The 16215-nt window shown below is 47.3% G+C and overlaps 1 protein-coding gene across 1 annotated transcript; it reads right to left on the reverse strand.

Annotated features, from left to right (window-relative positions):
* Nucleotides 1–156: 156 nt before the first annotated feature.
* On the reverse strand, nt 157–14581 carry ST6GALNAC4 (ST6 N-acetylgalactosaminide alpha-2,6-sialyltransferase 4). The gene is made up of 6 exons (XM_061604439.1): nt 14069–14581; nt 7335–7399; nt 5297–5482; nt 3627–4039; nt 1261–1368; nt 157–356 (listed from the first exon to the last, which is right to left on the reverse strand). The coding sequence occupies exons 2-6, from the start codon at nt 7344–7346 to the stop codon at nt 167–169; spliced, it is 909 nt and encodes a 302-aa protein (XP_061460423.1). The 5' UTR covers nt 7347–7399; nt 14069–14581; the 3' UTR covers nt 157–166.
* Between the last annotated feature and the right edge of the window lie 1634 nt (nt 14582–16215).

Here is a 16215-nt window from a genome sequence, read left to right on the forward strand (position 1 = left end):
AGAGAGTTGCCTTTCCAAGAGGCTTTACTTCACGCCAAATAGATTCACGCCCTAGTAGCGCTTCAGCCATGGACACCTTCCTCGACACGAATTTTCCGCATTGTATCTGGTAGCAGACAACTTCTCTAGCAGCAAAGGAGTCCGTGGCACGTCACCCACACTCCGCCTACCCATCCGGCCACGAAGGGTGATTGAAGACAATGTTCCTTTTCTTTGCCCAGCGAGAAAAGACAGCCTTCTCTGTGATGAAACGGTGCCCACCTTGGGGGGCTCTTTCATGGGCCAGATACATCCTGCATTCGTCCAGTCTGCCCTTCTCAAAGTAGTGATAAGGCACAGTGGGCTGGCTCCTGTTTCTGTCAAGCAGAGAGGACAAAAAAATGGAGGGGGGAGTGTAAGTGTGCAGCAACTCTGAGTAGTTACCTAGTGGTGGTCTGGACTGCACCCATTAATAGGTTAAGAGTTGGGCTACTCTGCGGCCTCTCCCACTTGACAACCCCAGGCACTTGTCAGAGACCCCTAAGGCCATATGAGGAGCCTGGCTGCAGGATCAGGCCGAAGGGGGCCCATCTAGTCCAGCATCCTGTTCTCACAGTGGCCAACCAGGTGCCCCAATGTGAAGCCCACAAGCAGGACCCGAGCGCAACAGCCCTCTCACCAGCTGTGCTTCCCAGCAAGTGGCATTCAGAGACAGACTGCCTCCAACATAGCCATGGTTACTAGTAGCCATTCGATAGCCTTATTAGCCACGTCTCTGTCTAACCCTCTTTTAAACCCATCTTTTGGTGGCCATCACTGCTTCTTGTGGGAGCGAATTCTATAGCTTAACCATGTGCCATGTGAAGAAATCCTTTCTTTTGTCTGTCCTGAATCTTCCAAACGTTTGGCATCATTGAATATCCCTGAGTTCTAGTGTCATGAGAGAGGTATGAAAACTTTTCTCCATCCACTAAACACTTTGTTTCTGGTGAATGACTGCTTCAGTGCATGAGCCGATGGGCCTCCAGAGAGATGTCACAACTATGACGCCCGCTGTCCCTGACTGGTCATGCTGGCTGGAGTGATGCTCGGACTTCAGGGGGAAAAGAGACCAGGCACAGCCCCATTCCCTACTGGGATGCTCAAGAGCTGCTCTACACATCCTCACGGTTGCTCAAGAGGTCCCTCTACTGGCCACGCACAGTACCACTTGGTGGTCACTTAAGCCGTATGTGTGTACCACCTACATATGGCCTCACACCTGTTTCCCATGTGCCATACCTGCAGTAGCTCTCGTTGACCATGCCGAAGACAAAAATATGCTCACACAACTCCATCGCCAAGACCATGGTGAACCAGCCAGTGCTCAGGAAGGAGCCGGATTTCATCCTGCAGATTTGAGAGACAGACGGCGAGTGTAAGGATGGGCAAACCTGTCAATTGCAGCCATTTCCCTCCATTTCTCATTTCGCCAGTTCAGTTCTCCACATTTCCTCATAAGTTTTAAGTCCCTGCCAGAATTCACCAGCATTCCAGTGTGGATTTCTAAGACAGTTCTGAAAGCAACAAACAGAACTTCACTCAAGCTTGCTCTGGATCCCTAGAAGGATTCCGTTAATCACCTAAAATATATATATAAACGTAATTGTGATTAACCAAACAGAGGTTTTTATACAAGCACTAGGACAGGCAGGACCTATTACATCAAACAGAACATCACCTGCAGGTCCTGCAATATAGTTTACATCATTGAGTGTAAAAGACCAGGATGTCATATCCAATACATAGGAAAGACCACAACTGACCTGCGCACGCGCTTCAGGAACCACAAGTTGGCAATCTTGACAAAAAAAGTGGAGCAACTAGTTGCAAAACATTTTAACATTGAGGGTCACAGCCTGTTGGACTTTTCCATTACAGCGATAGAGATGCCAGCAGATCCAGCAGCATTGACCAAAAGGGAGAACTTTTGGATTTACTGTCTGGACACATTGGCACCACATGGCCTGAACCTGGAGGACAGTTCCACCACTACTTAGCTTCTGCAAAGGAAGCCCCTCTGAGCATTCCATCCTCAAAGCTCTATAACTGCCACCTTGGTAAGAGCATTTGTATGTTGGCAGCTGACGAAGGCGGAAGCTGAAACATTTTGTTAATATAATAAAAACCTCTGTTTGGTTAATCACAATTACGTTTATATATATACTTTACTCCAGTATATGCATTTTTGTACACAATACTTGGCTGAAGAACTGCCTTGCAAAATTCAGAGACGTATGAATTTCAAAGGATGGCTGTGTTTTGTTCTGCGCATTGTTTTGGGAAGTGTGAATTAGGTAGGTTGGCCTAGAAATGCAAACTGAATTGAATTTCTCCCACATCCCAAGAATAGTGGCATGCCATACGGTACAGAAGAGCATCACCCTCCATCACTCGTAACCTAACTTATACACAGTGGCAGAATCATGCATTTGCTATGGATGGAATTGCAAAGAGCTGGTTGGGGGAACTGAAGAACAGAGGAAGTTGGCTTCTACTGAGTCAGACCAATTGCCCATTGAGCTCAGTACTGTCGACACTGACCTCTCCAGGGTTTCAGACAAGGGTCTCTCGCCATCTGTTGGGAATGCTTTGATTTGGATTCCTGCATTGAGCAGGGGGTTGGACTTGATGGCCTTATAGGCCCCTTCCAACTCTACTATTCTATGATTCCTCCCCCGGAGATGCCAGGGACTGAACCGGGGACGTTCTGCATGCAAAGCAGATGCTCTACTATTGAGCTACAGCCACTTATCCCAAACTCTTTGCAATACATGAAAGTGCAGGACTGTGATGTCCCTGTATATATAATACTGTAAATATGGTAAGTGTGGGTTTATTAGAGCAAATGAGGTAAGTGGACTGAGTGAGAGAGGGGAGTACATGGGTTGTTGATGAGTGTTGTATTATGATTGGCTAAGCGCTTGAGTGTCTGAAGATATAAATGAGAGGATGACAGTTGGGGTTCGGTTGGTTCTGAGGGTTGGAGGGTGGATTGGATTAGGCGGGTAGTGAGGCAGGTTATTGACGACTAGAAACATAAAGAGTAACGCATCTTATGAAACCACATGCTTGTTGACTATACCTTTAAGTAATCTTGTTATTCCCTGTGTATATAAATAAATATTTCTTGGTTTACCAGAACGCCTGATCCTTGGCTGGGTTTACACAGACCAGAAGGGTGGGCAGAGCACATACCAAGGTTGGGAAACAGTATTAATGGTGGCAGCGGTGAAGAGATAGTGTAACATCATCAGGTATCCAGAGCAACCCAGGGCTGTAATCTTTAGAGGCACAAAGATTCAAAGGGGCTGTGGCCTGCAAGTGCACCTAGACACAAAGTAGCAATAGGCCAGGAGGAGACTAAGGCACAGTCTCAAGGCAATATTGTTTATAGGGAGTGTCTGGTGGTGCTGCCTAGCAGTGGGATCTTGAGAGATCTTTGCTAGAGCCGGTGAGAGAACCGTTAAGAGACCCGGACCCTGAGGTGGGACCGTGACAAGGCGGTGACCACAGGAAGAAGCCTGACAAGGACCTTCCACACGCAAAGCATGCTTTTTAACTTGACAGTCCCACCCTGGAGATGACCCACTCTGGCTGCCTCTCACCTGTTCTTCCCTGTCTCCAGCTGGAAGAGTTCATCGCAGTGGGCCATCATCCTTTCGGTCAGCGTGTAGAGGCGCAGGCTTGGGTACATCTCCTTCATCTTGAGGAGGGTCCTGTAGACCAAGCCCACCTTCTCTCGGCTCATCAGCCTAGTGGGCCCCCAGATGACATAGTGTGTGTCCCGGGACTGCTTGAAGAAATAGGTCTGGTTCCGCAGGAGCAAGGGAATGCTGGTGTGAGAAACAACCCTGATGGTGCTCCTGCTGCCCACATCCTCCTCGTAACCCTGAGTGGGGGCCTGGTTCATCCGCAGGACGCACTCCTTCTCGTCAATCTCCTTCCCCAAACGCGAACCCAGCATCTGCCCCGAGCTGGAGACCACGGCACACCGACGGCATGGCACTCGAGCCAATGGCTAAAGGGAGAAGAGAAGTGAGCCCAGAGGGTGCTTGAAGAAGCCCAGGGGAGATGGCCAGAGCTCCCTTTGATAACACTACTTTCTTTTTCCCTTTAAATCTAAGATCCAAGTCAAAAGTGGGAAGGGGCTTTTTAAGCAAAATCTGTCTTTTGAAGATTCCGGGCATGGCTGCAAAGTGAGGCACACACAAAAAACCATTTGTCTATTCATGTTATCACTCTGAACTGGCTTTGTAACATTGACACATAGCCAAATCTGCCTGGCCGCCTGGCATTGTGTCTGATATCACATTCACTGGGTGATCTCCAATTGGCTGGGGACACACCGCAAATTCACCTTAAAGAAAACAGAAGCACAAAGGGGCTGAAGTAGCTGCCAACTGGGCAGCCAATAAAAGGTGAACTGGGAAGAGGTTAATTTTGTGCCCCATAACCGCAGTTATTATATATATAATACTCTATATGTCATTATAATATATATTGCCAAAAATTAATTAATTTAATTAACACCTCTCTGCCTCATCTTTTAACATCTGAGAGAGAGAGATTTTAGGAACCACGCTTTTCTTATGATTGCACTTCATTTTACACTGTTTTTAATACTGTATTTTAAATTGTTGTAACCAGGGATGGGGGGAGGTGGGGAGAACAGAAATAGGGCTGGTGGTGGAATGGAGCATCCTGGAGAAGAGCAAGGCTGACTGGAACGCTAAATAAGAGCACTTAATACTGCAGCATTTTGTTGCAGATCCAAGTTGCCTTTTCAAACATTTTCTGGGTTGTAGTCAACTGAGTCCTACTCAAGCAGACCCACTGAATAAATAAATAAATAAATAAATAAAGTTAGTCATGTGTATTAACTTCAGTGAGTCTACTCTGGGTAGGGATATCACTGAAAACCACCTTTCTGAATATTTCTCAAAACCCCAAACACACTCAGCTGGGTCTACACATGGAGCCAGAATGCGGTGCAGAACAGACTGTACTAGTCTAGGTGTGTGGGACTCACATTTCTGAATGCTTCCCCATGTTTTGTTTTTTTAAACACCCAGCAAGTAGAAAACCTTCCCCCCCCTCCATTTTTTATTTTTATTTTTTACTTATAGGAAGGGTTTCCCTTTTTTTTCTCTCAAGGGGAATGAAAATGCCACCCCAAAGCACTACCTGAATTGGAGCAATCCATTCTGCCAGGCCACTCAACTGGCCATCCTCATGTTTTGACAACAGTCGCTCATAACCTCGACGCTCAACTCACCTTCCCGTCAGGGACGCTGATGTAACCCTCAAACTGGGTGGCTCCAGGCACGGCTGCCAGACCTCCCTCCTGCTCTTCCAGATGACGGCAGCCGAGCCAACACGACGACACACAAAAGTGAGGGCACAGCAAGATGTACAGGACAGAGCAGGCACACAAGAAAACCAGGATTAAGAACAGGCGGGACTGAAAGAGAGAGAAAGAGTCAGGGTTTCATGCTGGTGCACAGACAGACATGCATCACTGAAATGGGGAACATATTTCAGCCCAAGGGCCACATTCCCTTCTAGACAACCCTTCTGAGGACCATATGCCAGTAATGGGTGGTGTTGCTGTTATGTGCCTTCAAGTCGATTACGACTTATGGTGACCCTATGAATCAGTGACCTCCAAGAGCATTTGTCATGAACCGCTGTTCTTCCCCAGTCGCTCGGTGAGTGCCTTCTGACCTGGGGGTCTCATCTTCCAGCACTATCTCATGTCGCGTTTTGGATACTCCATAGGGTTTTCGTGGTAAGAGGTATTCAGAGGTGGTTTACCATTGCTTTCCTCTGAGTTCCTTTGATTTGATTTGGATTCCTGCATTGAGCAGGGGGTTGGACTTGATGGCCTTATAGGCCCCTTCCAACTCTACTATTCTATGAGTTTGGATGCATCTTAGTCCAGTGTCTCAGCTTAGACCATTCCGCATTTGGTGCCCCTGCTAGGAGCCTAGCCTCTTGATCTAGACTCCTGACGGCACTGCTCTCAGCTTCAACACTCTCAAGCCCCCTCACAACGTTAAGGTGTGCATCCTAAAGGCATCACCACACCACCCCAGTGAGCAGCCCAGTGGCCACATGTGGAATGGGATTAGAAAACCTACAACAGGTTTAGGAGAGGGAGGAGGTTTATTTATTTATTTATTTATTTGTTTCATTTATAGACCGCCCATAGCGAGTGGCTCTCTGGGCAGTGTACAAAAAGGTTAAAATACAAAATATCAACAATAAAATCAGACAACAAATAAACACAAGCAGCAACAAAAGAAAAAAGAAAAAATTAAAAAATTAAATTATAACATAAACGCTTAAAATGCCTGGGAGCATAGCCAGGTCTTAACCTGGCGCCGAAAAGATAGAAGTACGCCAGGCGTACTTCTTCGGGGAGGCTGTTCCACAGTTCGGGGGCCACTACAGAAAAGGCCCTAGATCGAGTAACTGTCCTCCGGGCTTCTCGATGGGTTGGTACCCGGAGGAGGGCCTTAGATGCTGAGCGAAGTGACCGGGTAGGTTCATAGCGGGAGAGGCGTTCCACAAGATACTGCGGTCCCACGCCGTGTAAGGCTTTATAGGTCAAAACCAGCACCTTGAATCTGGCTCGGAAACAAATAGGTAGCCAGTGCAAGCGAGCCAGGACAGGAGTTATATGTGCTCTTCAGTTTATGCTGGGTCTGAAAGGACTGGGAAAGATGCCTCCCTGAAACCCTGGAGAGCCACTGCCAGTCAGTGCAGACAATACTGAGCTACATGGAGCAATGATGTGACCTAGCTTCCGATGTTCTACTTAAGGGCCAGATGTTGCTGGATTACAGCTCCCATCATGAGGGGAAGGGCCATAGCTTTGCACCCAGAAGCTCCCAGGCCTAGCCCTTTCTTAAGAACCAGGATCGTATTTTATTTTTAGGTGAAGGGCAACAGCTCAGTGACAGAGTGCATGCTTTGCATGCAGAAGATTCCTGATTCAGTCCTCAGCATTACTTTGCAGGCTTGGGAAAAGACTTCTGCCTGAAACCCTGGAGAGTCACTCCCAGTCAGTCTGCAGACAAATGGTCTGACTTGGTTGAAGGCAGCTTGGTCTGAGCAAAAGAAATCCAATAGACAGTCCTTTGAACACAACCCACTGGGAACGTTAACTCTACCAGCCTGTTAGAGCCAAATCGGCAGAAGAAAAAGAAGCAGGTGGCCAAGGTCGAATGGGAGGAATATCCGCACAGTGGACAAAGCACACTGGTGTAAACTCACATCCTGTAATGCCTTCCCTTGCATTGTATACTTACAAGCACCTGCATCCTTTTAAGGTCTTATAAGCCATGTATCTGCCTTGGGCCTCGGGGGCGATGCCCTGCAAAAGAAGAAAAAAATGGATGGTTCAAGAGGCTAGTTCTCAGTGACATCTCAGTCACATAAAGGCCCTGGTAGAGAGGGATGGGGGAGAAATTCAATTCAGTCTGCACTTAAAAGTCGTATCTATCAAATCTGCACTTTCCAAAACACCATGGGAACCAGACTCAGCCACCCTTCCAAATTCACATTTATCCAGATTTTGCAATGCAGCTCTCCAACCAACCAACGTTTACATGCATATGTTAAGGGAAAGCGTACATAAAAATATCATAGTGAAAATCACATACCAATATGCATATCAGGAGGCTTTGCTTTCAGAAAATGTGTACATTAGCCAAAACTGCAGACAAAAATGTGTTTATTAGGAGAACGTCACACTAAAACATTGAAGAATTTCCATGAAGAGATACAGCAAATTGGCGCAGAAATGTGGAGAATAAGATTGGAAAAAAATGAGAAATGGAGAGAAGTGTAACAGACAGATCTTTCCATCCCTGCTGGTAGATCAGCATTTCGAAATGAAGGAGGTCACTGCAGAAAAGCGGAAGGAACACTGTCAACTCTTTTTCACCTTTGGATCCTGACCTTTGTCCAGGCATGTCCAGGACTTCAAAAATGAGGAACCTGAGTAAAAGCAGCACAACGCACTTTACCGCAGTGCGTGTGAGATAAAGAGTTCATTCAGCAGGCAGGACAGAGTGCCTCAGCAAACCAGAGCAGCAGGGACGAGGGAATCTGAAGCCTTCCAGGTGTCGCTGGACTCCACCTGGCCAGCCTGGCTGGGGCTGATAGGAGCTAGAGTCCAATAACATTAGGAGGGCTGCGGGTTCCCCTAACCCTCCAGTGCAGGGAGAAAAGGCAGCAAGGCCCTCCAAGTGAGGAGGGGGAAAGCCAGTGGACCAAGAGCGTTCCCAGAACTAGAGTCCGGGGAAGGGAAAATGTTTTTGGCTTATGACACACACGTATACTCTTTTGCTTTAAAATGATCAAGGCAGCTTCTGATATAACACAGTTATATCCAGCTAAGCAGTCATGAGCATTCATTTCAATGTGTCTACTCCAAGTAGGAGAGCCACTGTGGCGTAGTGGTTAGAGTGTTGGACTACGACCTGGGAGACCAGGGTTCAAATCACCACACAGCCATGAAGCTCACTGGGTGACCTTGGGCCAGTCACTGCCTCTCAGCCTCAGAGGGAGGCAATGGTAAACCACCTCTGAATACTGCTTACCATGAAAACCCTATTCATAGGGTCACCATAAGTCAGAATCGACTTGAAGGCAGTCCATTACATTACCATTACTCCAAGTAGAACTAATCTTGGATACAACCCACAGTTAAAATAAGAAATATATACAGGGCCACCTGTGCTGCACATTTAAAGCATGATCATGCAACTTTAAACAGTCCTGGCTTCCCCCAAAGAAACTCTTAAAATGGTTAAAGAGAGAAGGAAGGCAGTTTCTTCAGTCATCCATTGAGGTCTTTCTCTCTTTTTAACAAGAGATATTGTCTTTTTGCATTCTTCCCTGATAATGTGCCTGACTTCAGTCCATAGTTCTGGTTCTCTGGCAACTAAGTTTAAAGCCTCAAACCTGTTCCTTATTTGATCTTTATATTCTTCTGCGATGTTATTTAAATTGTATTTTGGCATTATGAGTGCTTTGTTGTTCTTCTTTAGCTTTACTCTGATTTTCAGTACTACCAGTTCATGATCTGTACTGCAGTCTGCTCCTGGTCTTGTTTTTGCAGAAAGTATGGAACTTCTCCATCTTCTGTTGCCAATTATATAATCAATTTGATTCCTATACTGACCATTTGGTGATGTCCACGTGTACAGTTGTCTTTTTGGTTGCTCAAAAAATGTGTTGACAAGAAACAAATCATTGGCTTCACAGAATTCAATAAGTCTTTCTCCTGCTTCATTTCTGTCACCTAGCATTTCCCCACAATTCCTAGTTCTTCTCTGTTCCTGCTTTTGCATTCCAGTCCCCCATGATTATCATCATATCTTGTTTTGGTGTGTGATCAATTTCCTCCTGTACTTCTGCGTAAAATCTCTCCAATTCCTCTTCTTCTGCGTTTGACACTGGAGCGTAGACTTGGATGATGGTTATGTTAATAGGTTTCCCATTTAATCTCATTGATATCACTCGCTCAGACCTTGTATTGTAGCTCCTAATTGCTTTTGCTACATCACTTCTCACTATTAAAGCAAGCCCGTTTCTTCTTGATTTCTCATTTCCTGCATAAAATATTTTGTAGTTGCCTGATTGAAAATGTCCCACTCCAGTCCATTTTAATTCACTCACGCCAAGTATTGTAATGTTGATACGCTCCATTTCTTGCTTGACAATTTCTAACTTTCCGTGGTTCATGCTTCTCACATTCCATGTTCCTATTGTGTGCGTTGTACAACTCCGGACTCTCCTTTTGCATCTGTGTACATCAGCCTCTGGGCTTCCTTTCGGCTTTGACCCAGCTGCGTCATTAGTCACAGCGCTACTCGTACTTGTCCTTTGTTCTTTCCCAGTAGCTCGGTGAATGCCTTCTGACCTGGGGGTCTCATCTTCCAGCACTATCTCATGTTGCATTTTGGATACTCTGTTCATAGGGTTTTCGTGGTAAGAGGTATTCAGAGGTGGTATAACACTGCCTTCCTCTGAGTTTGGATGCATCTTAGTCTGGTGTCTCAGCATTGACCATTCCGCCATGCGTGACCCTGCTAGGAGTCTAGCCTCTTGGTCTAGACTCCTGACGGCATTGCTCTCAGCTTCTTCAACACTTTCAAACCCCCTCACCACGTTAAGGTGTGCATCCTAAAGTAGGCTACTAAGTAGGCTACTAAGAGATAAAAGTCCTCACACGCTGGTCGATCTCCATGCAACTATGGAGAAGCCCCACAGAGGCCACATCCACACCATCCATTTCATGCACTCTTATGCCACTTTAACAGTCATGGCTTCCCCCAAAGAATCCTGGGAACTGTAGTTTGTTATGCGTGCTGTGAGTTGTTGTTGTTATATGCCTTCGTTTATGACCTATGGCAACCCTACGAATTTTGGATATATTCATAGGGTTTTCATGGTAAGAGGTATACAGAGGTGGTTTACCATTGCCTTCCTCTGAGCCTACAGCACCCGGTATTACAGGCAGGCCTGATCTTGCTTAGCTTTTGAGATCAGACAAGATCAGGTGTGTTCAGGGTAGTATGGCCGTACGCTGTGAGTTAAGAGACCCCTATTCCTCTCACAGCACAACAGTTCCCAGAGAGGTTTAACAATCATTCCTTCTTCTCAGGGCGCTCTGGGAACTGTAGCTTTGTGAGGGGAACAGGGGTCTCCTAACAGCGCCTGGCACCCTTAACAAACTACAGCTCCCACAATTCTTTGGGGGAAGCCGTGGCCATTAAAGGGGTATCACAGTAGGAAGCTGCCTTATACCAAGCCAGACCATTGGTCCTTCTAGCTCAGTACTGTCTACACTGACTGGCAGCCCCTCTCCGGGGTTTCACAAAGGGAGTCTCTCCCAGCCTTACCTGGAGATGCAGCCGGGGACTGAAACTGGGGCTTTCTGCATGCAAGGCAGATGGTCTGCCACTGCACTATGACCCTTCCCCGAATGGTGTGGATGGGGCCACATTTCTGGTGCTGGAAGGAGGCAGAGTGCCGCTCCAGCAGAGCTTAATGAGAGGCCAGGGGTAGGGAAGGTGTCCCTCCAGGTGTCGCTGGACTACAACTCCCAGCATCCCTGACCACTGACCCTGCTGGCTGCTGGGTGCTGGAGTCCCAAAGAGCTGCAGCCTGTCAAAGGCCAATCTATGTGATTAAATGGAGATGGGAACAGGGTGCTTCGGGGAGCTAACTGATGCTGGGAAACAGCTGAGAGCTGGGAGGGAGGGGTGTGTGGGAAAGGGCCGGAGAAGGGAGAGCCACAAAAATACAACTCTATTCCTGGCAGTGGTTAATTTGAGACAGGCTCCGTTGTGTTCAGTGCCCAGAGTTTCAGCTTTGAGATCAGGGCCAAGAGCAATGCTGAGCATGTGCAAAGCACCATCCTCCCACCAAGAGGTAGGACCCATCAGAGCAACTCCCTACCCCCACCATCAAAGTGTTTATAGAGATGGGAAGATGCGGAAAAACTTTTTTCCCCAATTTATTTTCTTAAAAGTATTTTCGGCTGCCTTTTAGTGAGTTCCACCAAAACAACAACTATACAAAGATAAAAACAGCATAAAATTGCCAAGTTCAGCATTACAACTTCTCACTTTAGTGTTTAAACACTCACTTGGGAGCATTAGCAATCATATGAACCAACAAGCAATCTCAATTTGTATGGTTCCCTCTGTAGGCAAAACAGGATTATCTGTGCAACAAGAGGGTGAGTGCGTGGGCTAAGAGTTGCACAAATGGAAACAAAAGAATTGCCTTTCTTACCCCAAATAGGTAACTGAATACGAAGTATACTCACACTGGTCACAGAAAACCAGGGATGAGAGGCGTAATGGAATGGAGTAACTTGGAAGAGGTCATGGCTGGCAAGAACTGTGAAAAGGAGCCCCCCCCCCAGCAACATTTGTTTCAGGTCCCACTTGTTTCCTCATTTTCTGAATGGGAAAGCAAAATAAATATTCACAAGCTTGATTTTTTAAAATCCTTTTATTAAAAAAAGTGTGTGTTTGTGTTGTGGCTGGTGCCCACTGGGACAAGTAGGGCAGCAGTCAGCGAGGCCAATAACAAGCGAAGCCAACTCATTCTAGTTGTGTCCCCATCCTCCTCTCCGCTGAGTTCTGTCAGGGATGCTTTAACGTGGACTCCTGCACTGAGAAGGGGGTTGGACTCAATGGCCTTATAGGCCCCTTCCCACTCTATGATTCTACAAGGACAGTACTGAGACTGGCAGCAGCTGGCGGCTGTTCTTCAGCACCTTGGCCAGCTCCTTGAAAGGTCACACTAAAACCCGGAGCGGATTCCACTGCCCAACTGACATGGAGCTGCCACTAACTGCGACTGAGGAGGAGGCAGCTGATGGGAAGTACCACACCGTGGGACAATTGTAAGAGAGAGGGCAGGCAGGCAGAGATTGGCTGAAAGCAGACTGAGGTTGGTGAGGCAGATCCCCCTTACCCTAACAACCTGCCCCCATTCTTTCACACGCGCCTCTCTAGAATCTTCTGCATGCAAAGAACATGCGCTGTCACGGGGCTACGGCACACCCCACACTGAGCAAGTTTCTTTCCATTTCTTTCTCTCCACATCTCTTTATTAGACCAGCTGCCTTTTAATCATTTGTATTCTCTTTTAACATCACTGGTCTATTTTTCAATTCAGCCCCTGCAAAACAATGCTAGTTTGGGCAGCTTTAGCTTTTGAAGCTGGGGCTGAGTTTTGTTGGATCGGTTGCAGGGATTTTTGATCTGTGTCTGTCCCTGTGTTGGATTTTACGACTGGATTTTATTGCTGAACCATTGCTGGATTGGATTTATTGATTTTTATAGTTTTATTGAGTCGCTGCACTGCATGCTTCAAGCCTGTTCGTCTGACTGTATATGTAATTCACCTAGAGAATATTTCTATTACGCAACCTGTAAACTGAGTAAAATAAATGAACGTAAAATAAATGAACGTAAATGAATGAAGTTGTAAAACTTAATAAAGAATAATTAATAATAAATAAAATTATAAAATAGAATGGGTTGTATCCAAGGTTAGTCATACTCAGAGTAGACCCACTGAAATTAAAGGGCATGCTAAACATCAACCAGTGGCTCCCACACTTTTTCTCCACCATGGATAACTTGAAAATTGCTGAGGGTCTTGGTGGACCATGTAATGATTTTTCTGTCTGTTGTAGCAATTGTCATGCACTGGGCTAGATGCCGAGTGATTTTTTAATTGTTGTGTTATTCCTTCTTTTACATCTTTAGCAACAAGGGAGAGGGCCTTCTCAGTGGTGGCCCCTAAATTATGGAATGATCTCCCTGACGAAGTGCGCCTGGAGCCAACACTGTTATTTTTTCAGCGCCAGGTCAAGACTTTCCTCTTCTCCCAGGCATTTTAGCATGTGTTTTTAAGTGGCTTTTTAAAAATGTTTTTTTTAAAATTTATATATCTGTTTTTAATGTTTTTAATTGTTGTAAACTGCCCAGAGAGCTTCAGCTTATGGGGCGGTATATAAATGCAATAAATAAATAAATAAACCTTACATTGTATTTTTTGTGTTACAATTTGCCTTCCATAGATTTCAAATTGTAATACAGTAAAATACAGTATCAGAAATAAAAAAGCAATAACATTACACTTAAAAATCAGTATGAAAATTTAATGCGGATAGGCCACAGGCCACAGTCTGGGATCCCATGACTTAGATCCATAAATTTCAATAGGTCTATTCTGAGTAAAACTGATTTGGACACATCCTCATAATCATCATCACGATTTCAGGACTGGCCAAATGTGGCGGTGGTGGTGATAAAAAATGGATGATGATGATGAATAAATAAAATCATAAATAATAAAAATACACACACCACTTGACCATGATGGGCCAAGCCAAATGCCCAAATCTAGTCTTAACTGTGTAAGGCAGACACAGTTGCACAAGGAGGAGAAGGGGCACTCTGCATTCTGCACATGCTCAAGCGCCCCTCCATCTTTTCCCGATCGGTACCTGAACTCGAGGAGGAGGAGGCGGGCCGCCGGCGTTCTCCCTTCCAAGTAACACAGGACTAAAAAGCAGGTTTGCTGCTCCGGCTCAAGTTCATCCCGATGACTTCACAAAGGTTGGGGCGAGAGTTGCGGCGCGGGAGGACTCGGGGCCGCCGCCACCGCTGTTGCTACCTCTCCCGGAGGGGCGGGCAGAGGTGGTGCCAAAGCGCTGCAGCGGGGAGAATGGAGCGTGCGAGTCCCTCCGGGCCGGGAGGAGAGGCGCACAAGGCCCCCGGGGCGGCTGGCTGGGGGACCCTTCCAGGACGCGCCGCAGCGAGCCTCGGAGGTGCCAAGAGGCGCGCCGCGGAAGGAGGCGGCGGCTTCCGCGCCTAGCTGATCGCTGGCGGGCTCCGAGAGACGGGCCTCGCCCGGCACCCGCCAGTCGCAGCCGCGATCGGCATCCAACCCCACGCCGCCGCAGCTCCCTCGCCAAAAGCGCAGCGCAGCGCGGCGCGCACAGGCCCGCCTGGCTGCCGGGGCCCCTCCCTCGCAGCCACCGCCTCTGGCTCCTCCTTTTCCCCTCCCGCCACCCGATCCGAGGGCTCTGCGACCGTCGCTGCCCCTTTCACCGCCCAGCAGGGGCGTCCCAGTCCCGGAGGAGTATACGGTTGTGTCAACACTAGTCCTACTCGGAGTAGAACCATTAAAATGAATGGACCTACGTTACAAGTGTCTGTTCGCTTCAGTGGGTCTACTCCGAGTAGGACTGGCGTCGAACACCGAGCCAGACGGTTGGTCAATATAATCGCCCACACTGACTGGAAGCAGCTCTCCAGACTCTTCTCTGTGGCCAACACACTCGCCTTTCATGCTGATTGGCTCATAGGATACTGAAGACATAGGGATCCTTCTGGGTCCACGCTCCCAAAAAAGTAGGAGGTCTAAGCCCCTCTGAGACCTTGGACAACTATACCCCTGCCCCCTACTTACAACCTGCCTCACGTTCCTAAATTACAACTCTAGGTGTGGCACTACCAGTTATCTTCTTCCTCCTCCTTTGTCTCCGTGACTTGTAGAACTCAGCAGTGGGGAGGAGGATGGGTCAAAACTAAAATTAGTGACCCCTGTCATTGGCCCTGCTTACCCTTCCCATTGCCCCCCCCCACCTTCCACCCTCCCAGTCTCAATGGGTACCTGCCACTAGTACTGACAAATTTTGGAATCCAAAGTCTTGCTGTAACGCATTCCCCAGGCAACTCGGACCCTTGGCACCCAATAACTCTTAAGCGCAAGTATTTGATAAGCTCACTGTCACCTGATAATGCTGGGTGGTTTCAAATGTCACTTTGAGCTGCCACGTTGTGAGCTCTCCCCTTTAAAAATGTATTGCTCAGCAGCAGCTCAGGGTGCAGGGAGAGCTGATTGCTCCAGTGAAGTGGCCGAGATCTGCCATCCGGAGGGGTACTGAGCAACCATCTTTGCTTTGCTTCCCCTGCAGAGAGGAAGTACAGGCTGCAGCAAACTTCGGTCCTTCTGTCAAGTGAGCAAGAATGAAACATCTCACTAGATTCTAGTGAGGGGGCGCCAGTGTGGCAGCCATGGGCACACTGGCACCCATGGAGTCTTCCCTTGGCACCCATAAAGCCACTTCTTTGATCATGAGATGGTAATGGTAATCGAGCTAAAGGAGGAAGTTGGAAGAGTGGCACTCTTTCCCACTTCCTATTTCAGCTCTGTGTACTTTTCAAGGCTGAGATTAATTCTACTGGATCCAAGTTTTATCTAGATCCTTTGGAAAAGCAAAATGTGTGTGCAAGCACTTTCCCCTCTCTTTCTGTCTCGAGGGGTGGGATGTGTGTGTGTGGGGAAATGGTCCAGTGGGGGGAGGTGCAATTGACCCGGGGGATGGGACTCATTACTGTACCCGCATCCAAACATCTACATGCATCTGTGGGCCTATAAAGGTTTGCAACCCCTACAGAAGTCTATTCCATTTCTGAAGTACATCAGTGCTAGATGAGCAGTGTTGAAAATGTAGAAGATGGGAGATGGTGGAGAATCTTTGGCCCTCCAGACGTTGTTGAATTACAACTCCCATCAGCTCCAGCCAGCATGGCCAATACACAGGGATGATGGGAGCTGAAATCCAGCAACATCTGGAAGGCCAAA

The sequence above is a fragment of the Rhineura floridana genome, chromosome 20, assembly GCF_030035675.1.
Source record: "Rhineura floridana isolate rRhiFlo1 chromosome 20, rRhiFlo1.hap2, whole genome shotgun sequence".
Classification (NCBI taxonomy): Eukaryota; Metazoa; Chordata; class Lepidosauria; order Squamata; family Rhineuridae; genus Rhineura; species Rhineura floridana.

Excerpts from the sequence above, each read along its gene's own strand:
- ST6GALNAC4 (XM_061604439.1), bottom strand. Across the intron at positions 4,040-5,296 it reads TCAGCGTCCCTGACGGGAAG|CCATTGGCTCGAGTGCCATG; the intron begins GTGAGTTGAGCG and ends TTCTCCCTTTAG. Across the intron at positions 357-1,260 it reads GTCAACGAGAGCTACTGCAG|AAACAGGAGCCAGCCCACTG; the intron begins GTATGGCACATG and ends TCTGCTTGACAG.